This window comes from Nerophis lumbriciformis, linkage group LG05 (assembly GCF_033978685.3).
Source record: "Nerophis lumbriciformis linkage group LG05, RoL_Nlum_v2.1, whole genome shotgun sequence".
Classification (NCBI taxonomy): domain Eukaryota; kingdom Metazoa; phylum Chordata; class Actinopteri; order Syngnathiformes; family Syngnathidae; genus Nerophis; species Nerophis lumbriciformis.
This window is the reverse complement of record NC_084552.2, coordinates 26,870,423-26,895,023: the sequence shown is the minus strand read 5'-3', so window position 1 is coordinate 26,895,023 and position 24,601 is coordinate 26,870,423. Positions and strand designations below refer to the sequence as shown.

At 39.9% G+C, this 24,601-nt stretch overlaps 1 protein-coding gene across 5 annotated transcripts in view; it reads left to right on the top strand.

The window, feature by feature from the left end:
- Positions 1–24,601, top strand: part of pcdh7b (protocadherin 7b) — a 260,789-nt gene that overhangs the window by 34,210 nt on the left and 201,978 nt on the right. The window contains exon 2 of one of the 5 annotated variants that reach the window (XM_061960983.2): positions 1,131–3,265. The exons of the other annotated variants lie outside the window; for them this stretch is intronic. Within the exon in view, the coding sequence (XP_061816967.1) occupies positions 1,131–1,247 (117 nt within the window). The 3' untranslated portion in view covers positions 1,248–3,265. Of the gene's footprint in view, positions 1–1,130; positions 3,266–24,601 lie in introns of those variants that run through there. 5 annotated transcript variants of the gene reach the window in all.

Genomic DNA, 24,601 nt, shown 5'->3' with positions numbered 1-24,601 from the left:
TAGCTGCTTACGTGCAGTGATTTCTCCAGATTCTCTGAACCCTTGGATGATATTACGGACGGTAGATGGTGAAATCCCTAAATTCCTTGCAATAGCTGGTTGAGAAAGGTTTTTTCTTAAACTCTTCAACAATTTGCTCACGCATTTGTTGACAAAGTGGTGACCCTCGCCCCATCCTTGTTTGTGAATGACTGAGCATTTCATGGAATCTACTTTTATACCCAATCATGGCACCCACCTGTTCCCAATTTGCCTGTTCACCTGTGGGATGTTCCAAATAAGTGTTTGATGAGCATTCCTCAACTTTATCAGTATTTATTGCCACCTTTCCCAACTTCTTTGTCACGTGTTGCTGGCATCAAATTCTAAAGTTAATGATTATTTGCAAAAAAAAAAAAATGTTTATCAGTTTGAACATCAAATATGTTGTCTTTGTAGCATATTCAACTGAATATGGGTTGAAAATGATTTGCAAATCATTGTATTCCGTTTATATTTATATCTAACACAATTTCCCAACTCATATGGAAACGGGGTTTGTATTTGCATTTTAAGACAAATATAGCGCCTCATATCTAAAAAACACCTATAGTGATTGTTAGTTAAAAGAGTCTGAATAGGCGAGGATTTAGTAGAGATTTAAAAATATATCGCAAGTTTCAGAATTAAGGAGCAAAATAATGAGGTGGCGACTTGTCCAGGGTGTACCCCGCCTTCCGCCCGATTGTAGCTGAGATAGGCTCCAGCGCCCCCCGCGACCCCAAAGGGAATAAGCGGTAGAAAATGGATGGATGGATGGAATAATTATCCCTCATAGTTTACATCTTGATCTTGGTACTTAAGAAGATGAGTGCAGAGTCCTAAATGGGAGGTGGACAGTTAAAATATCAGCCAAGTATGACCATTAATGGCCTTAACACAAACTGGAAGACGTAAGCCTCAGTGGATGTCTGCCTTTTGTAGTTGTTTTTGTTGTAGTTACTTATTGTGTGATCTCCACCACATCACACACTCCTTTGCCCTTACTAATTAAACTCTATTCACCACAAAGCTCTTAAAACAGGCTCTCAACTAATTGTTAGTCGCAGGCGCCACAAAGCACTTTCTGAACTCTCCCACACTTTTGACAGGACGCTGACACCAGACAGGAGAACGAGGCAACTGGAGTCTTTTCCCTCGAGCATCTTCTCCGTGGGTCCACGTCTTTGGCCTTGTTGATGCTGCGTAGTGGTCCATCACACTGCTAAAGCTCTAATTAACGCGTCTAAGCGGTGCCAAAACATTTTTTGTGCTATGCAAAGTGTGACAAAATAAATGGAAGGGGTAAAAACAACATATTCTAGTCAGTAATAAAGCCACTCTTTACAGTTTGTTACACTCATGCATCACACTATTTTAGGGACTTAAGTTATTATTAGTTCAGTTCAGTTCAGTTTCAGTTTATTTATTCAATGTACAATACAATGTAATTCATCACATATTTCCAGTTGTTTCATTGCAGCACGTCCGAAAAGGAGTAGGAAGAAGCTGAGCTTATTTAATCCTACCCCCCTAAGCAATTTTATCCTATTACCGTGTTCTCTGTAATATAACAGTGAACAAATAAATAATAAACAAATAATATACCACAGTAAGTAAACACATATTAAATACATAAATAATATTTGTCTTAATGAAAAAAAAAAAAAAAAAAGTGAACACTTGTAGTTTGAATAGTCTCTTAAACTGAATCATATTGTTGCTTTATTTGGTTAATTATTTCCACACTTTAATTCCACATACTGATATGCTAAAGGTTTTAAGTGTTGCACGAGCATACAAATATTTTAAATTACATTTTCCTCTTAGATTATATTTCTCCTCTCCTCTATTTACATTGTAGATTGTCACTGAAGGCATCAAAACTATGAATGAACACACGTCGAGTTATGTACTTCACAAAAAAAGTGAAATAACTGAAAACATGTGTTTTATATTCTGGTTTCTTCAAAATAGCCACCCTTTGCTCTGATTACCGTTTTGGACACTCTTGGCATTCTCTAAATGACCTACAAGAGGTAGTAACCTGAAAGGGTTTTCACTTCACAGGTGTCATAGTTTTGATGCCTTCAGTGACAATCTACAATGTATTATGAAAATTAAAAAAACGCATTGGAATGAGAAGGTGTGTTCAAACTTATTAGCTATTGTAAAGGTCTTCTTATAAAAATACACCATCAGACTCTCACACACACAACAAAACAACTGGCGGTACTAATCCAACCATCTTTAAAGTTGATGCATCCAATCACAAGCCTGAAGAAAGTCATTTCCGGAAAAATACCACCATGGAAAACTGTGGCAAAATTCAAATTGTGAACGTCATGACCTCATAATACATACTTGCCAACCCTCCCGGATTTTCCGCGAGACTCCCGAAATTCAGCGCCTCTCCCGAAAACCTCCCGGGACAAATTATCTCCCGAAAATCTCCCGAAATTCAGGCCGACTGAGTCCGCTTTCCCACAATATAAATGGTGTGCCTGCCCAATGACGTTATAACTGTAGAATGATCGAGGGCGAGTTCTTGGTTCCTTATATGGGTTTATTGTTAGGCAGTTTCATTAACGTCCTCCCAGCGCGGTAACAACACAAACAGCAGTCACGTTTTCGTCTACCGTAAAGCAGTTCGTCTGCCGTAAACAGCAATGTTGTGACACTCTTAAACAGGACAATACTGCAATCTAGTGCATTTGATGAAAGCACTTTTGTGCGTGCCACACAGCAATGCATCATCAGAGAGGGTGTTCAGCATGGTTAGAAAAATAGTGACAGAGAATAGAACAAGGATGGACAATTCAACCCTTAACTCAACAAGTATATGTGTAAATAAATAAACACTGAAATTCAAGTATTTATTTTATATATATATATATATATACAATAAAATAAATATATATTTATAGCTAGAATTCACTGAAAGTCAAGTATTTCTCCCCTCTTAGCCACGCCCCCAACCACGCCCCCCACCTCCCGAAATCGGAGGTCTCAAGGTTGGCAAGTATGTCATAATATCCTAAAAACTTAAATTCCTTTAAAAAAAGAAATGCAAGTAAAATAAATATTTGAAGCTAATTTCATTCTACTGTCGGCGCAGAGAAACTAATGTCGACTTCTTGCACATATCCGCACGAGCGTTCTCTGTCACACGCTCAGTCATGGAATTATCCCATGCAGCAGCCTGATTCAATTAGTCGGAGGTGAGGAGCTTAGAGATGAGGGTCACCCTTGCTATTGCAGCCCAAATGGAAATGTTTCCTGGGAGACCTGGCTTGTCTCTAAATTAGTGCAGCTCTTGGGTCATTGTCTCATCGTGGCCCAGAATGGCCTTTTTTTGGACGTTTCTCCCAGATCTATCTTCTTGTTTTTGAAATCGGGACCCCTTGCAGCTTGCAGCCTTAGTGCATGTGTGTGTATATTATGTTGTCCCGATACCAATATTTTGGTACCGGTACCAAAATTATTTTGATACTTTTCGAAATAAAGGGGACCACAAAAAATTGCATTATTGGCTTTATTTTAACAACAAATATCAGGGTACATTAAACATATGTTTCTTATTGCAAGTCTTTCCTCAAATAAAATAGTGAACATACGAGACAACTTGTCTTTTATTAGTAAGTAAGCAAACAACGGCTCCTAATTTAGTCTTCTGACATATGCAGTGACATATTGTGTCATGTATCATTCTATTATTTAATCAAAATTATTAAGGACAAGTGGTAGAAAATGAATTATTAATTTATTTGTTTTTTTACTGTTAATATTTGCTTACTTTCTCTTTTAACATGTTCTATCTACTCTTCTGTTAAAATGTAATAATCACTTATTTTTGTGTTGTTTGATACTTTACATTAGTTTTGGATGATACCACAAATTTGGGTATCAATCCGATACCAAGTCGTTTCCTGATCATACATTGGTCATATTCAAAGTGCTCATGTGTCCAGGGACATATTTTCTGAGTTTATAAACGTAATATACATTTAAAAAAAAAACGAAATAAGATGTTGTGATGCCAAAAAAATATCGACGTAATCATAGTAGATACTCTACTGTACTTGATATCATTACAAACACCAAGTACTTGGTGTTTGTAATGATAACATTACAAACACCAAGTACTTGGTGTTTGTAATGATAACATTACTCTACCAACAGAGCTATACCACCCCTAGGATTGGGGCAGTATAGCTTGGTTGGTAGAGTGGCCGTGCCTGCAACTTGAGGGTTCCAGGTTCGATCCCCGCTTCCGCCATCCTAGTCACTGCCGTTGTGTCCTTGGGCAAGACACTTTACCCACCTGCTCCCAGTGCCACCCACACTGGTTTAAATGTTACTTAGATATTGGGTTTCACTATGTAAAAGCACTTTGAGTCACTAGAGAAAAGCGCTATATAAATATAATTCACTTCACCCTTCACACTTCACTACAATGTTAGGTGTAGATCCACCAATGTTGTTTGTTTACATTTTGATGCCGGTGAGCTACAGTGTGTAGTGAAGCATGTTTAGCTATTCCTCGTCCTGCAGGGATGATACTTGTAAGAAACTTACTTTATTTGTCGCCATGGAGGCAAGGATTAGTGATTTAGAAGTAGCTAAAACACTGCATACTGCGGATCGACTTTAGCCGCTAGCTAGCTAGCCATGTCTTAAAGCAGTGTTTTTCAACCTTTTTTGAGCCAAGGCACATTTTTTTGCGTTGAAAAAATGCGGAGGCACACCACCAGCAGAAATCATTAAAAAACGAAACTCAGTTGACAGTAAAAAGTCGTTGTCGCAATTGTTGGATATGACTTGGTATTTTCCTGTAGCAGTTTCATGTCTTCCTTTTAGCGATATTTCCCGCATCTACTTTGTTTTAGCAATCAAGAATATTTCAGTTGCTTTTATCCGTCTTTGTGGGGACATTGTTGATTGTCATGTCATGTTCGGATGTAGATTGTTTTTGCTCCACAGTAAGTCTTTGCTGTTGTCCAGCATTCTGTTTTTGTTTACTTTGTAGCCAGTTCAGTTTTATTTTCGTTCTGCATAGCTTTCCCTAAGCTTCAATGCCTTTTCTTAGGGGCACTCACCTTTTGTTTATTTTTGGTTTAAGCATTAGATACCTTTTTATCTGCACACTGCCTCCCGCTGTTTCCGACATCTACAAAGCAATTAGCTACCGGCTGCCACCTACTGATATGGAAGAGGTTTTGATTGATTGATTGATTGATTGAAACTTTTATTAGTAGATTGCACGGTACAGTCTGATATTCCATACAATTGACCACTAAATAGTAATACCCGAATAAGTTTTTCAACTACAACTACAATTACACGGTTACTCTGCCGAGCTCTAGACAGCACCGACACTCAACAGCAACACATCATTTTCAGACTATAATTACTGGTGTGCAAAAAATATTTTTAACCCAAATAGGTGAAATTAGATAATCTCCCACGGCACACCAGACTGTATCTCACGGCACACTAGTATGCCACGGCACAGTGGTTGAAAAACACTGTCTTAAAGCACCTCTCCCTGAGGGCGTTTCAGTGTTATAGCTTCACCTTTATCGTTAGTTTTTAAGCCAAAATGTGTACGTTCTCCCTTTTCTGTCTACACACTGAGTGTGCTTGTAAGTACTCCGCGTTTGTGCGCTGCCGAACATGCTCCTCTGCCCGTAAACCAGCAATGGCACGACATGACGACGAGGGGATGGCGGACCGGTACTTTTCAGAAGCGGTATAGTACCGGAAAGTATTCATTAGTATCGCGGTACTATACTGATACCGGTATACCGTATTATCATGCATATAAATGAGGCTTCAAAATAGAAAGTTAAAAACAGCCATACCAGGTACGGAGAAAAATACAGCAAGAAAGAACATTCCCACTTGAGGCGAAAATGGCCACCCGTGTTCCTCATGCTATTAAAGTTTCGAAATGAGCCTTCATAACAAGAAGGTATCAGGTATGGATTACCAGTAATGGCAGTTACTGACAAAGCTCGCTCCATCAGGCCATAATGGATGTGGGGATCAATGTTGGATAAACAGCAGGCCTTCATGTTTGAATGTTATTCAAACAAGCGCCAGGTCCAATCTCTAATGGGAGCATTTATACAGAGCACCTGGCTCTCCAGTCCAGCCACGCTCGCCCTGCACTGTCTAGACAGCCCTTCCCGGCATTGCCCTGCATTTTTTCTCACATATACATTTGGCTGCGCTGCTCTTAACAACAGCTTCCTGACTGCTAATTCACATTATACGGCGCGGTGTGCCTGTAGGATGTAATCATCAGCCCTCATTTCATCAATCCGCACCGACTCTCGTTTTTGTATTATGGTTTAGGAGAGAATAGGCAATACGTTGCAACAGAAGCACCTCTGTGAAGGCCATCTGTCTGAGCTGCGGCAATTAATGCAACCTATTTTTTGCACGCCAGTAAAGTGGGCTGAAATCAGAAGTGCATGCACGGTACAAGCTAGAGTTGTACGGTATACCGGTATTAGTATAGTACCGCGATACTAATGAATCATATTCGGTACTATACCGCCTCTGAAAAGTACCGATCCCCCACATCTCCGTGCTCCCGTCGTCGTCACGTCGTGTCATTGCTGGTTTTACGAGCAGACGAGCATGTTCGGCAGCGCACAATCACAGAGTACCTACAAGCAGACACAGTGTGCAGACAGAAAAGGGAGAACGGACGCATTTTGGCTTAAAAACTAACGATAAAGGTGAAGTTATAACACTGAAACGCCCTCAGGAAGAGGTGCTTTAAGACTTGGCTAGCTAGCTAGCGGCTAATGTCCATCCGCAGTCGCTACTTCTTAATCACTAATCCTTGTCTCCATGGTGACAAATAAAGTGAGTTTCTTACCAGTATCATCCCTGCAGGACGAGGAATAGCTAAACATGCTGCACTACACTCCGTAGCTCACTGGCATCAAAATGTAAACAAACGCCATGGGTGGATCCACTGTACTGATACCAATTACAGGCGCGATACTACTACCGACTTACTGCCGGCAATGCGGCAGTAAGTTCCAGTGAGGGTTGGACTCCGCCAATGCTGCCCTTTGTCACCGATTCTGTTCATAACTTTTATGGACAGAATTTCTAGGCGCAGTCAAGGCGTCGTTGGTGGCTGCAGGATGAGGTCTCTGCTTTTTGCAGATGATGTGGTCCTGATGGCTTCATCTGGCCAGGATCTTCAGCTCTCGCTGGATCGGTTCGCAGCCGAGTGTGAAGCGACTGGGATGGGAATCAGCACCTCCAAGTCCGAGTCCATGGTTCTCGCCCGGAAAAGGGTGGAGTGCCATCTCCGGGTTGGGGAGGAGACCCTGCCCCAAGTGGAGGAGTTCAAGTATCTAGGAGTCTTGTTCACGAGTGAGGGAAGAGTGGATTGTGAGATCGACAGGCGGATCGGTGCGACGCTGTATCGATCCGTTGTGGTGAAGAAGGAGCTGAGCCGGAAGGCAAAGCTCTCAATTTACCGGTCGATCTACGTTCCCATCCTCACCTATGGTCATGAGCTTTGGGTTATGACCGAAAGGACAAGATCACGGGTACAAGCGGCCGAAATGAGTTTCCTCCGCCGGGTGGCGGGGCTCTCCCTTAGAGATAGGGTGAGAAGCTCTGTCATCCGGGGGGAGCTCAAAGTAAAGCCGCTGCTCCTCCACATCGAGAGGAGCCAGATGAGGTGGTTCGGGCATCTGGTCAGGATGCCACCCGATCGCCTCCCTCGGGAGATGTTTAGGGCACGTCCGACCGGTAGGAGGCCACGGGGAAGACCCAGGACACGTTGGGAAGACTATGTCTCCCGGCTGGCCTGGGAACGCCTCGGGATCCCCCGGGAGGAGCTGGACGAAGTGGCTGGGGAGAGGGAAGTCTGGGCTTCCCTGCTTAGGCTGCTGCCCCCGCGACCCGACCTCGGATAAGCGGAAGAAGATGGATGGATGGATACTACTACGATTACGTCGATATTTTTTAATATTGTTGATATTTTTTAATATTATAATACATTTACATCAGTGGTTCTTAACCTTGTTGGAAGTACCGAACCCCACCAGTTTCATATGCGCATTCACCGAACCCTTCTTTAGTGAAAAATATATATATATATATATATATTTGTTTTCCAATTCAAGACAAAGTTATATGTTTTTTAATGTTGCACAAAATGAACCGTGCAAGAACATCACCTTGTTCAAAGAACAAAACCAACACCCTGCATAAACTCACAAAAAAATTACACACCTGCAAATCAGATGGAAAATTAGAGGGAACATTGTTCGGGGGTATCCATAATACGCCGATAGGGAGAAGTTTTTATTTACACGATGAGTCGAGTGTGGCTTGACCTCCGCGGCAGAGGCTCCGCCGAACCCCTGAGGCCGACTCACCGAACCCAGGTTAAGAACCACTGATTTATATTATGTTTATAATACACATGAGGACTTTGAATATGACCAATGTATGATCCTGTAACTACTTGGTATCGGATTGATACCCATATGTGTGGTGTCATCCAACACTAATGTAAGCATCCAAACAACAGAAGAATAAGTGATTATTAAATTTTAACAGAAGTGTAGATAGAACATTATAAAAGAGAAAGTAAGCAGATATTAACAGTAAATGAACAAGTAGATTAATAATTCATTTCCTACCACTTGTCCTTAATAATGGTGACAAAACAATAGAATGGAAAATGACACAATATGTTACTGCATATGTCAGCAGACTAATTAAAAGTCTTTGTTTGCATACTTACTAATACAAGACAAATTGTCTAGTATGTTTACTATTTTATTTAAGGACAAACTTGCAATAAGAAACATATGTGTCAGTGCGTGGACTATGGCGGCGCAAATTACTGCGCAGATTGCTTTCCCAGGATGCAAAACAACTAGACTGGACTTGGCTTGAAGGTAAATAGATCTTTTATTTTTACACTAACAAAAGAAACAAAAGGCGCGCACAAGGCGGAAGTACAAACTTGGCTAAGAAAACAAAACTAGCACTTGGGCAAAAACTATGGACGTGAAACAAATAAACACTTACTGTGACATGAGCAGAAGAAAAACTTGCGTGGCATGGCAAGAAGCATAAACGATGGAATAAGTAGGGCATGAAAATGACAGAGGTAAACAGAGTTTAGGGGCGGTATAGCTCGGTTGGTAGAGCAGCCCTGCCAGCAACTTGAGGGTTCCAGGTTCGATCCCCGCTTCAGCCATCCTAGTCACTGCCGTTGTGTCCTTGGGCAAGACGCTTTACCCACCTGCTCCCAGTGCCACCCACACTGGTTCAAATGTAACTTAGATATTGGGTTTTCACTATGTAAAGCGCTTTGAGTCACTAGAGAAAAGCGCTATATAAATATAATTCACTTCACTTCACTTCACTTCAGTTAATGTCGCCAGCCCGACTAACTGAAAAAGACAAGCTTTAAATAACAGTGACATGACAGGTGTGTGAGTCCAAACGTGGAACAGGTGAAACTAATGGGTAACCATGGAAACAAGACAAGGGAGTGAAAAAGCAGGAACTAAAAAGAGTCCAAAAACCAAACAGAACATAACTTAAACAAAACATGATCCTAGACATGACAATATGTTTAGTGTACTGTAAGATTTTTTGTTAAAATAAAGCCAATAATGCCGTTTTTTGTGGTATCCCATACTTGCCAACCCTCCCGGATTTTCCGGGAGACTCCCAAAATTCAGCGCCTCTCCCGAAAACCTCCCGGGACAAATTTTCTCCTGAAAATCTCCCGAAATTCAGGCGGAGCTGGAGGACACGCCCCCTCCAGCTCCATGCGGACCTGAGTGACGTGTCGACAGCCTGTTTTCACGTCCGCTTTCCCACAATATAAATCACGTTATAACTGTAGAATGATCGAGGGCGAGTTCTTGGTTTCTTATGTGGGTTTATTGTTAGGCAGTTTCATTAACGTCCTCCCAGCGCGGCAACAACACACAACAACAGCAGTCACGTTTTTGTCTACCGTAAAGCAGTTTGTCTGCCGTAAACAGCAATGTTGTGACACTCTTAAACAGGACAATACTGCCATCTACTGTACACGCATATGTGACAATAACATCTAGGGCTTTTAGAGAGTGCAGTGCACAACTGCGCACACAACTAGGAGACGAAGCAGAATGCATCATCAGAGAGGGTGTTCAGCATGGTTAGAAAAATAGTGACAGAGAATAGAACAAGGATGGACAATTCAACAATTAACTCAACAATGAGTAGATGAGTGTTATGTGTGTGTATATGTGTAAATAAATGAACACTGAAATTCAAGTATTTCTCTTATATATATATATATATATATATATATATATATATATATATATATATTTATATATACGTATATATATATATATATATATATATATATATATATATATATATATATATATACATACATATATATATATATATATATATATATCATAATATAAATAATACTTGACTTTCAGTGAATTCTAGCTATATGCATATATATATATATATACATATATAGCTAGAATTCACTGAAAGTCAAGTATTTCTTATATATATACAGTATATATATATATATATATATATATATATATATATATATATATATATATATATATATATATATATAGCTAGAATTCACTGAAAGTCAAGTATTTCTTATTTATATACAGTATATACAGTATGAACTACTAAATACTTGACTTGGTGAATTCTACCCTTTATTTAAAAAAGGACTGAAAAGTATAAAAATAGTTTTGGTTCCGGTTCCGGTACCAAAATAAAGCCAATAATGCAATTTTTTGTGGTCCCCTTTATTTAGAAAAGTACCGAAAAGTATCGAAATCATTTTAGTACTGGTACCGGTACCAAAATATAAGAAATACTTGACTTTCAGTGCATTTGAGCTATATATATATATATATATATATATATATATATATATATATATATATATATATATATATATATATATATATATATATATATATATATATATATATATATATATGGCTAGAATTCACTGAAAGTCAAGTATTTCTTATATATATATACAGTATATACATATATATATATATATATATATATATATATATATATATATATATATATATATATATATATATATATATATAGCTAGAATTCACTGAAAGTCAATTATTTCTTATTAATATACAGTATATACAGTATGAAATACTTGACTTGGTGAATTCTACCCTTTATTTAAAAAAGGACTGAAAAGTATAAAAATAGTTTTGGTACCGGTTCCGGTACCAAAATAAAGCCAATAATGCAATTTTTTGTGGTCCCCTTTATTTAGAAAAGTACCGAAAAGTATCAAAATCATTTTAGTACTGGTACCGGTACCAAAATATCGGTATCGGGACAACACTAGTAGGATGTATTCATCAGCTCTCATTTTATCAGCCTTTGAATCCGCACCCACTCTCTTTTTTGTATTATGGTTTAGGAGAGAATAGGCAATACGTTGCAACAGAAGCACCTCTGTGAAGGCCATCTGTCTGAGCTGCGGCAATGCAACCTATTTTTTTGCACGCCAGCAAAGTGGGCTGAAATCAGAAGTGCATGCACGGTGCAAGCGTGGCTTTCATTACAGGCACAAGAAAGAGTGCGATGCCACTTGTTAATAAAGCCACAAGATGTGCCACATATCAGCGCACATAGGCCTGCGAGCACTTATTGAGGACGCCCGGGTCTGTTAAAGATGGAAAAGGTGGTGCTTAAAAACCAACGACGCCCGCAGGAGGTGCATCTCATCCTTCCCACGCTCACGTCTGCTTTTACTAGCAGCCGGTGGTGCACGCCGGTATAAGTTATGTGAAGTCTCTCTGGTGAGGAGGAGACGTCTTCCCTAAGGCGGGGGCTTAAGACGCGCCAGAACAAAAAAACAAAACAAGTTTTTCTCGCTTCTTGATTCCTCTCAGTGGTCGCTAATTACAGTCTAAAAGGCTCCGTGTTAAAAAGTGAGTACAAAAGGAAAGAAAATGTTTTAGTAATTACATCTTTTGTGATAAGCTGGAGCCAGCACACTCGGTCTTCCCCTTGGGAGACGATAGTTGTCGTGCGAGAAGTTATTTCACTCGACTAGAGTGTTGTTATCTTATAGCTTTTTGGACGAATCCCGTGCAAGTCGTCTGCTGCTGCACACGACAAAAAATGGCATTATTGGCTTTATTTTAACAACAAAATCTTAGGGTAAACTAAACATATGTTTCTTTTTGCAAGTTTGTCCTTTAATAAAATAGTGAACATACAAGACAACTTGTCTTTTATTAGTAAGTAAGCAAACAAAGGCTCGTAATTTAGCTGCTGACATATGCAGTAACATATTGTGTCATTTTCCATTCTATTATTTTGTCAACATTATTAAGGACAAGCGGTAGAAAATGAATTATTAATCTACTTGTTCATTTACTGTTATTATCTGCTTACTTTCTCTTTTAACATGTTCTATCTACACTTCTGTTAAAATGTAATAATCACTTATTCTTCTGTTGTTTGATACTTTACATTAGTTTTGGATGATACCACAAATTTGGGTATCAATCTGAAACCAAGTCGTTACAGGATCATACATTGGTTATATTCAAAGTCCTCATGTCTCCAGGTACATATTTCCTGAGTTTATAAACATAACATATCTTTTTTTTAAACGAAAGAAGAATTTGTGATGTTAAATCGACTAGATACGCTCTTGTACTTTGTATCATCACAGTGGATGTTAGGTGTAGATCCACCAATGGCGTTTGTTTATATTGTAGCGTCCCGGAGGAGTTGGTGCTGCAGGGAATTCTGGGAATTTGTTCTTTAGTGTTTATGTTGTGTTGCGGTGCAAATATTCTTCCAAAATGTGTTTGTCGTTGTACTTTAGTGGGGTTTCACTATATGGCACATATTTATGACAGTGTTGGCATTGTTCATACCGCCACCCTTAGTGTGACATGTATGGCTGTTGAATAAGTATGCCCTTCATTTGCTCATGTGCAGTGTGATCTAAGTCCAGATGTTGGTGTCATTAGATTAGTTTCGGGCATGATGAAATCTTGATTAGGCTTTGTCAATTATAGACCATATGATTCATGATTGAATTACTATATAAACTGGTCAAAACTCGCCGCAAAATTAACAACAACAAGATTGATTTTTCAAACATTATTTAAAAGATTGATAGTTGCCATCAATCCCACGTGGGTGCTCGGCGCCCATGCTCTGAGGCAGTGTTTTTCAACCTTTTTTGAGCCAAGGCACATTTTTTGCGTTGAAAAACTGCGGAGGCACACCACCAGCAGAAATCATTAAAAAACAAAACTCAGTTGACAGTAAAAAGTCGTTGTCGCAATTGTTGGATATGACTTTAAACCAATAACCAACCATGCATGACTATAGCTCTTGTCTCAAAGTAGGTGTACTGTCACGACCTGTCACATCACGGCCTGACTTATTTCCAGTTTTTTGCTGTTTTCCTGTGTGTAGTGTTTTAGTTCTTGTCTTGCGCTCCTATTTTGGTGGCTTTTTCTCTTTTTTCTGTATTTTCCTGCAGCAGTTTCATGTCTTCCTTTGAGCGATATTTCCTACTTTGTTTTAGCAATCAAGAATATTTCAGTTGTTTTTCTTCGTGGGGACATTGTTGATTGTCATGTCATGTTAGGATGTACATTGTGGACGCCATCTTTTCTCCACAGTAAGTCTTTGCTGTTGTCCAGCATTCTGTTTTTGTTTACTTTGTAGCCAATTCAGTGTTACTTTCGTTCTGCATAGCCTTCCCTAAGCTTCAGTGCCTTTTCTTAGGGGCACTCACCTTTTGTTTATTTTTGGTTTAAGCATTAGACACCTTTTTACCTGCACGCTGCCTCCCGCTGTTTTCGACATCTACAAAGCAATTAGCTACCTGCTGCCACCTACTGATATGGAAGAGTATTACACGGTTACTCTGCCAAGCTCTAGACAGCACCGACACCCAACAACACATAATTTGCAGACTATAATTACTGGTTTGCAAAACATTTTTTTTACCCCAAATAGGTGAAATTAGATAATCTCCCACGGCACACCAGACTGTATCTAACGCCACACTAGTGAAAAACACTGCTCTGAGGCTCAAGACAGATTAGCTTCATACCCGCTGCAGTGCAATTTGGACTATTTACGTAACCAGACATGTTTTGGTGTCAGGTTTTACATGCAAAAGAGGCGGCGAGTGGAAAAAGTTGTGTCTGGTAGGGGCGTGTCCGTCCTCTGTCAGCAGCCACTGTTTGTCTTTATCCCTGCTGTGTCAGTCTGGTATCCTTTGCTGCTATGCAAAGAATGAGCTCATACGCGTCTTTTTGTTGTCTTTGTTGCCGCGTTCAACCTCGCCTTGCGCGTGCTTTTGGTGCGTCTTACAGGTGGCGCTGGAGTGTGCTTTTCATGAGCGCGGCAAGGTCAAGTCATCGAGGAATCTCTACAAGCCGGAAATCAGAAGGAGAGTTGAAACGCGACAAAGCGGAATGCACAAGGAGATTGCTCATACCACCGCGCTTCTTCTACTGTATAAATGTTGGCTCTATTATGCTTCTGGATAAAAAAATAAAAACACCCGTCATAACTCAGCAAGCAATTTTTTAAAATGTATTCTCAAGGAACAATATCATAGAAATTCAATTGGAATAGAACTTAAAGCGGGGGTCAGCGACCCGCGGCTTTAGTGGCTCCCTGAAGCTTTTTCAAAGATGTGTGAAAATGGGAAAAGATGAAACAAAAATATATTTTTTGTTTTCAAAGGGTTTCTGTAGGAGGACAAACATGACACAAACCTTCCTAATTGTTAGAAATCCCACTGTTTATACTAAACATGCTTCACTGATGAGAGTATTTGGCAAGTGCCGTTTTGTCCTACTAATTTCAGCGATCCTTGAACTCACCGTAGTTTGTTTACATGTACAACTTTCTCTGATGCCGCCACAGAAAGACGTGTTTTGTGCCACTCCTTCTTTGTCTCATTTTGTCCACCAAACGTTTTATTCTGTGCGTGAATGCACAAAGGTGAGCTTTGTTGATGTTATTGACTTGTTGGAGTGCCAATCAGGCATGTTCGGTCAGATGCTAACATGCTATTTAGGCTAGCTGTTTGGAGGTATTGCATCATTATGTCTCTTTTGTAGGTACATTTAGATTCCTTTACTTATGTCCTTTATATTTATATTCGCATGTCTCATGACATAATATATGTATGTGATATTGGCTACATTTCTGATTGTTGTTTGTGCGCCATGTTGTTCCAGACCACAGCAAACGTTACCCAGCTCCCAAAAATGTTAATAAATCCATTAGAAGTAGTACTTTAATTTGGACACACACATCTATACCTTTGGCCATTCTGAGCCAGTAATTTCCAGAACATATCTCATCCTCTGAGAGGCCTCCGTTTTACTAATGATTTACAATGTTGCAAAAATGTATAGAATAAAAACATTTCTGTCAACGAAGATTTGCGTCAGCCTTTGATAGTAGGCTAATATAGCTAATATAGACACTCATATCATGTGTTGCCTTCATTATAACACTTATATAAGACTTTTAATTTTCTGCGGCTCCAGACAGATCTTTTTTTTGTATTTTTGGTCCAATATGGCTTTTTCAATATTTTGGGTTGCCGACCCCTTACTTAAAGGGACTTATGCAAAACCAACTTCTCACCTATTGGTACCTGTTTTGGGGTATTTGAGATCAGTCTCAAAAATTTTAAATCAAACAATGGAGATATTTATAAAACAATCTTGCCTTCATTCATACTTGCGGCAAATGAGCAGTTTGGAATTTGCCCAATTTGTTGTGCTTCAACATACAAGTATTATTATGGCGTGTGTATAAGGTAAGACATATTATCTGGCATTTTGTTTTGCAATGTTATGCAAAAGCAACGTTTCTTACCTTCTAGTACCTGCTGATCTGTATTTGGGATCTGCATAAGTCCTTTGTAGTGTGTCCCGACACTGTAGTCGATAAGCTTCTTCTTTTTCTCTATCTACTTGTTATGTGACATTCATCCTCCGTTGTTGCCATTTTTATTATAAAGTAGTGTAAAGTTCTTACTTATATCTGTCAGTAAACTCGCCATGAAAGCGCTAAAACATACCGGTGTAGTGAGTTTACATTATTCACCCAAGTAACTTTAGTTATTAGAGAGTTCCGGTCGGACGTTTTTTCACGGGACACATTTCCGGCGTTGTTATTGCCCGAGTGAGCCACAGATAAGGAGATGCTGCTCCGTTATTGATTTAAGTAAAGTCTGAATGCCATTAAAACAGTTAGCTCAATCTTTCGACACTTCTTCCACTCCCGTCCTTGCACGCTACACCGCTACAACAAAGATGACGGGGAGAAGACGCTGCCGAAGGCCCACAAAACGGCGCATCCTGAAGCGACTGTCAGAAAACGGCTTGAGGATGATCAGTAAAACATAATCTATGCAACATTTTGAGCAAAGATCCACCATTACATGTTATGTAGACCACAAGGAAGTGTTTTACATTTAGAAAAACAAAAACAAAAAAGACCCCTTTAATGTGCCCTATAATCCGGTGCGCCATTTGTATGAAAATGGCCTTGACAAGACCCGTTCATCGGCAGTGCGCCTTATAATCCGGTGCGCCCTAAGGTCCGGAAAATACGGTTAACATGTTAGATTTTACAAGAAAAAATATACATTTCTCCATATCAACAGGAAAAACGGAATGAAAGTTGAACAATGCTTTGGCAATGTTTTGTTTTTCAAAATTGCTAAATTTACAATCAAAAAGGCATTCAACCCAGAATGGTCATCCAATCATCATCAGTCACTCTAACTCATTCACTTTGCGTCCGTGGGAGGGACAAAGTCGAGCATGTATCCAATGTTTGTCTAGTTTTGGCTGCAGCACTGTGACGCTACCACATCAATGGAGCGAAGTTGCGCCAGCTGTCGCCGAAGTAGCTGATTCTAAACAAAAGTCAAGTTTTAGTCAATCAAATGCAAACACAAAAGAACAAATTTGACATATTTTTTGGATAAATGCTTACAGTTGATCAAATCAGTGGTCACATTTCATGTGCATCACTAGTCAATAGTGCATAAATAATATTCATGCATACAACATATTACTTTCATTTGTTTCTACGTAAAAACTCTAATTTTTGGCAGCTTCTATTTAGCCATAGCGCCGCGCCACTTTCCGATCCATACAGGAGAAACCCTGAACATGCACGGTAGTAACCAGACTGAAAAAATTATCTACTGTCAGTGTCTCATTTGGGTGCTAAATGAATGCATTTTTGCAGCGACGCAGACAGAGACACAAAGTCTGACGCTCTTTTTAAACATTATTGTCGCCGTTGACATGCCAACAGCAGTCATCCGATCCAACGCCCTGCTCACACATTTCACCGCAGCCAGCGTTTTGTCACAACAACACAATACTTACTCATTTTGCACCAATCACGGTTAAGGTGAGATGTAATGATGCACGACATGATATCTCATTACAATGTTTTGTTTCTTACTTCCTGTCCAAGGCTCTTACTTTTTTTTCCTGTTTTCTTCCTTTCTTCCACTACATCTTCGGTCTGGCTCCCTCACCTGTCCCTGATTGGAAATCAGGGCATACATGTTCCTGGTTACCTATTGAGATGCTGTATATGACAGCCCTGTCCTATGAATCATTGGGCTATTTGTTTTGCTTTGCACCTAAATGCTTCCCGTGCACTTCCCTGCTGCACTCTTTATTATTTTGTTTGGTTAAATACATTATGCATGCACTTCGCCTGCCGTCTTTGCATCCTGGGGTCACGAGCAACAACACCCAAGCCAGACCGTGACAGAGTGATCTGTCAATTAGTAACAGGTGTGTCCTGATTGCCAATCGGGGACAAGTGAGGAAGCCAAAAAGCAAGGCAAACAGGAAATGGAAACAAAAATAACAGCGCTGGACAGGGATTATAAAAAAAAAAATACAAGAAACTAATACTAATTGTCATGAGAGATCATGACAGACGTGGAGCAGGCTCAATGTGAAGAAAGGAAGGCAAGTAGGAACTTGACAGGGTTTTTTTTTTTTATCTGAACACAGCCTCGTCTCTCTTCAAAACACAGCCCTGAAGAACAGCAATACACTTTCGGCCTTCGCAATAGAAGCGCGACACGCTAAATCCTGTCTGACAAAATAAGGGTCTCCGTAAAATACAGTATTTTACATTAAGTGCAGGTGAAACTCCAAACATGTTAATATGGTGCAAAACTTCATTTGTGTCAGCAATACAACTTCAAATGGGAAATTAATATGTGGTATAAACGCATTACCGTATTTTTCGGAGTATAAGTCGCACCGGAGTATAAGTCACACCTGCCGAAAATGCATAATAAAGAAGGAAAAAAACATATATAAGTTGCACTGGAGCCCGGCCAAACTATGAAAAAAACTGCGACTTATAGTCCGAAAAATACGGTAGTTGCAAAGTCTTAATCATTTCACAATCATAGCTTTACAATTTTTCAGATTTCCAATTCAAGGTTTTCATGGGCTGTAATCCATAATCCTCAAAATTACATCAAACACAGGCTTGAAATATCTTGAGTTGCATGTTATGAGCCTATTTCATTATATTAGTTAGGTGCCCCGTAAAAGATGGGAAAAAGGTAAACACTGGGGAAGGATGAGTAAAAAAATACAATCTAGATACAATCTGGAGTGGGAAAAAACCATAGTAAAGCCCATATACATATTACAACATACATCTCGAAACTTGCAACAGAGGGGAGGGAGTGGGGGCTAGGGTGGCAGGCTGCAGCTCCATCACCCCTAAGGGATTCGTGTCAAGGGCGTTGGATGGGGGGTGGGGGTATGTGTGTGTGGCGTATATTTTTTGCATGTGTGTGTGTAAGCCTGCCGCGTGTGTCTGTTCGGCGATTTGCACGGTATATTGCACGGTCTATTTTCTAGGTAGATGACAAAGATTCTTAAAAGGTTTAAAAATGTTTCATTCTTTTGTAATTTCCACATATGTTTTATTTTGTAAAATTCTACAGATCTTTTTTAAATGTATTTTCGAAAGGTTTTTTTTTCTATGCTATGGCTCTTAAGACCTCACTGTAGGCTTTGTAAGGTCATGTTAGGTCTCAAACGGGGGTCGGCAACCGGCGGCTCTAGAGCCGCATGTTTAGCGCCACCCTAGTGGAGCTTTTTAAAAAATGTATGAAAATGAAAAAAAAATTAGGGGAAAACATATATTTTTTGTCTTAATAGGGGTTAGTGCGTCTGCCTCACAATACGAATGTCCTGGGTTCGATCCTGCGCTCGGGACCTTTCTGTGTGGAGTTTGCATGTTCTCCCCGTGACTGCGTGGGTTCCCTCCGGCTTCCTCCCACCTCCAAAGACATGCACCCGGGGATAGGTTGATTGGCAACACTAAATTGACCCTAGTGCGTGAATGTGAGTATGAATGTTGTCTGTCTGTGTTGGCCCTCCGTTTAAGATGGCGACTTGTCCAGGGTGTACCCCGCCTTCCGCCCGATTGTAGCTGAGATAGGCTCCAGCGCCCCCCGGTAGCAAATGGATGGATGGGATGGATGGCCATTCGGCCTAACAACAGCGGGATGTCTTTGCAGTTTATCCGCAGACTTAGCCAATGTTTCCAGAGGTATATTCCACATTTTAGTTCGTAAGGGGGCGATTTAGTGTTTCGGGGGCGAACGAGCAATCACAAGATTTGCCCAAACGTTCCTTTTTCTCACAATAACATTATTTCGATCACACTTATGTCAATTTCTGTGATATTCCGTCTTTTATGGTAGATTCCGTTTTTATTGGCCAATTCTGTGATCCACATTTCCGTTCATGTGAATCTTTGGGCCCTATGGTGTCACTTTTTTAATATATTGAATCTTAAACAAGGAAAATAAAACCATTATGCACCAAAAGTGTTGTCGTAAACCACTACGAAACACCCTTTACATTCCAACGCACAAGCATGATTAAGGCCATTGCTCCTAACTATATGTACAAAACCCAAAACCAGTGAGGTTAGCACGTTGTGTAAATCGTAAATAAAAATAGAATGCAATGATTTGCAAATCCTTTTAAACTTATATTCAATTGAATAGACTGCAAAGACAAGATATGTAATATTAAAAATGAGAAACTTTGTTATTTTTTGCACATATTAGCTCATTTGGAATTTGATGCCTGCAACATGTTTCAAAAAAGATTGAGAAAGTTGAGGAATGCTCATCAAACACTTCTTTGGAACATCCCACAGATGAACAGGCTATTTGGGAAAAGGTGGGTGCCATGATTGGGTATAAAAAGCAGCTTCCATGAAATGCTCTGTCATTCACAAAGAAGGATGGGGCGAGAGTCACCACTTTGTGAACAAATGCGTGAGCAAATTGTCGAACAGTTTAAGAACAGCATTTCTCAATGAGCTATTGCAAGGAATTTAGGGATTTCAACATCTACGGTCCGTAATACCATCAAAAGGTTGAGAGAATCTGGAGAAATCGCTGCACGTAAGCGATGATATTACGGACCTTCAATCCACCAGGAGGTACTGCATCAAAAACCGACATCAGTGTGTAAAGGGTATCACCACATGAGCTCAGGAACACTTCAGAAAACCACTGTCAGTAACTATAGTTTTTCGCTACATCTGTAAGTGCAAGTTAAAACTCTACTATGCAAAGCGAAAGCCATTTATCAACAACACCCAGAAACACCACCGGCTTCGCTGGGCCCGAGCTCATCTAAGATGGACTGATGCAAAGTGGAAAAGTATTCTGCGGTCTGACGAGTCCACATTTCAAATTGTTTTTGGAAACTGTGGATGTTGTATCCTCCGGAACAAAAAGGAAAAGAACCATCCGGATTGTTATAGGCGCAAAGTTAAAAAGCCAGCTTCTGTGATGGTATGGGGGTGTATTAGGGCCCAAAGCATGGGTAACTTACACATGCTGAAAGGTACATACAGGTTTTGGAGCAACATATGTGGCCATCCAAGCAACGTTATCATTGACGCCCCTGCTTATTTCAGCAAGACAATGCCAAGCCACGGGCCAACTTCACTACTTTTGGGTTTTGTAATAATTTCACTACAACTTTTATTGAAGTCTGATACAGATGAAGCATTCCTGCTCACATCTGCATGGTGTGTGATGCAGCAAGGGGACAATAGCGTGTGCACACGGCAGTATGTCAGTTCATGTCTGTGGTTTAGACGAGCACCGTCTGTTGCTCATGCTTTTTTTCTCCGTTTTTTGTAAACCTCTGGATCATTAAAATTCCTCTGGCGGAGCTCATGTAAGCCATTTCTTGTCTTACACTTAGCCCCCACCGACATCTTTTTGGCAGTGTAACGTTGCATCACCTCAGAAAAAGTCCATATAAGGTTTTTCTAAGACTTGTACTTTTATGCTTGCGTTTGCTCATTAATTTACAAAAGTAGCAGGAAATGTTAAACCAATGCTTAACAAATTGCTCTAAGTGGGGTAACTGCATTTGGTTTGATACATTAAACATACATTTCTCTTTGTGTTATGTTTATTTTTGTAGCGCTTTCATTAGCCTGGGCTAATTAGAAAAATGCATGTCCAAACCAGAGCGAGGTCGTACCATTTGCAGGCAGCAAAACTGAAAGAAAAGTTGTTTCAAAAAATGAAAAAAACTGTGAATGCCTTTTTTGTGAATGTGGATTATATTTTATTCATTTAAATTCAGACCTCGCAAGGTACATCTCCCCTTGATTTGGGATTTGTCGTTGTGGCTTGTGCAGCCATTTGAGACACTTGTGATTAAGGGCTTTATACAAACCCCGTTTCCATATGAGTTGGGAAATTGTGTTAGATGTAAATATAAACGGAATACAATGATTTGCAAATCATTTTCAACCCATATTCAGTTGAATATGCTACAAAGACAACATATTTGATGTTCAAACTGATAAACATTTTTTTTTTTTTGCAAATAATCATTAACTTTAGAGTTTGATGCCAGCAACACGTGACAAAGAAGTTGGGAAAGGTGGCAATAAATACTGATAAAGTTGAGGAATGCTCATCAAACACTTATTTGGAACATCCCACAGGTGAACAGGCAAATTGGGAACAGGTGGGTGCCATGATTGGGTATAAAAGTAGATTCCATGAAATGCTCAGTCATTCACAAACAAGGATGGGGCGAGGGTCACCACTTTGTCAACAAATGTGTGAGCAAATTGTTGAACAGTTTAAGAAAAACCTTTCTCAACCAGCTATTGCAAGGAATTGAGGGATTTCGCCATCTACGGTCCGTAATATCATCAAAGGGTTCAGAGAATCTGGAGAAATCACTGCACGTAAGCAGCTAAGCCCGTGACCTTCGATCCCTCAGGCTGTACTGCATGAACAAGCGACATCAGTGTGTAAAGGATATCACCACATGGGCTCAGGAACACTTCAGAAACCCACTGTCAGTAACTACAGTTGGTCGTTACATCTGTAAGTGCAAGTTAAAACTCTCCTATGCAAGGCGAAAACTGTTTATCAACAACACCCAGAAACGCCGTCGGCTTCGCTGGGCCTGAGCTCATCTAAGATGGACTGATACAAAGTGGAAAAGTGTTCTGTGGTCTGAAGAGTCCACATTTCAAATTGTTTTTGGAAACTGTGGACGTCGTGTCTTCCGGACCAAAGAGGAAAAGAACCACCCCGATTGTTATAGGCGCAAAGTTGAAAAGCCAGCATCTGTGATGGTACGGGGGTGTATTAGTGCCCAAGACATGGGTAACTTACAGAGGTGGGACCAAGTCATTGTTTTGCAAGTCACAAGTAAGTCTCAAGTCTTTGCCCTCAAGTCCGAGTCAAGTCCCGAGTCAAGATAGGCAAGCCCTGAGTCAAGTCCAAAGTCAAGACTGGAAAGTCTCAAGTCAAGTCCTAAGTCTTGCATTTTGAGTTTCGAGTCCTTTCAAGTCCTTTTAACCACAGACTAATATATTAACACAGATTGTGTATGCTTTTCAAACGCTGTATTTATTTATTAAAACAAGTGCATTTTAAATTGCAGGAAAGAAAATTGTGCTGACATTGCACTTTATAATAGCACTATTAACCAGTCATTTTAAACATTAACTCATTCCTTTACAGAACAAACACATTAAAAAATAAAGTGCAAATGTACTTATTTGTACAAAAGTGTTAACATTGAAAAAACATGACATATACGTGAACATAACAAAAAAGTTGTACTTTTTATATGTCAGGGCCCTATGCTGCATTGCATTTGCAAAAGACCAAATTAGCCAAGAGTCTGTCAGTCATTTGTGCACGATGGGGGCGTAGTATTTATTTTACCTTTATTTTACTATTTTTGTCTTTTTTTAGGTGGCTAAAATACGCGGTGCTGCTGACCGCCGTCTAACGTTACGTGTGATATATTGACTAACGTAACCCTGCTTAAAAAAAATCACTGAACAAAAAGTATGAATAAGGTAGTGAACTGCAACAGATTCCCGTGTTTGCAATAACGTTATAACGTTAGCAGTGAGTTTATAGCCTCACTGATTTAACTACACAGCAAATAAAAGTCACGTTACTTAGCCAATAAACGTTATCTTACATTCAAAACTTACCGTTCTTTGTGCAACTTCAAATGCCGGACGAAGTTGGAAGTTGTTGCCTCTCCATCAGTAATTTTCGAACAGCATGTGTTGCATACTGCAAACCGTTTTGTGTTGACCACCTCGTAATTTTTATACCCAAACAAAATTATTTTAGGTATCATTTTTTGTTCACTGGCGTGTGGTTTGGACATGTCTTCTTCGTTGGTTGTCCTGCAATTTGATTGGATGAATGCTGTGTGATGAAAACAAAGTAGATCTAATTTGATTGGCTGTTGTACTGAGCTCAGTACAACAGCTGGTGTGCTCTAGAGCACACCAGCTGACACACGCAACGCTGATAGACAAGTACACAATGAAAAATACGGAGCGCTCCCGAATAATTTTTTCATCTTTGGGTTTTGGGGAAAGTAGCAAGTCATGTCAAGTCATGTCAATTCAAAAGGCTCAAGTCCAAGTGAAGTCACAAGTCATTGATGTTAAAGTCTAAGTCGAGTTGCAAGTCTTTTTACATTTTGTCAAGTCGAGTCTAAAGTCATCAAATTCATGACTCGAGTCTGACTCGAGTCTAAGTCATGTGACTCGAGTCCACACCTCTGGTAACTTACACATCTGTGAAGGCGCCATTTAATGCTGAAACGTACATACAGGTTTTGGAGCAACATATGTTGCCATCCAAGCAACGTTATCATGGACGCCCCTGCTTATTTCAGCAAGACAATGCCAAGCCACGTGTTACAACAGCTTGGCTTCATAGTAAAAGAGTGCAGGTACTAGACTGGCCTGCCTGTAGTCCAGACCTGTCTCCCATTGAAAATGTGTGGCGCATTATGAAGCCTAAAATACCACAACGGAGACCCCGGACTGTTTAACAACTTAAGCTGTACATTAAGCAGGAATGGGAAACAATTCTACCTGAGAAGCTTAAAAAATGTGCCTC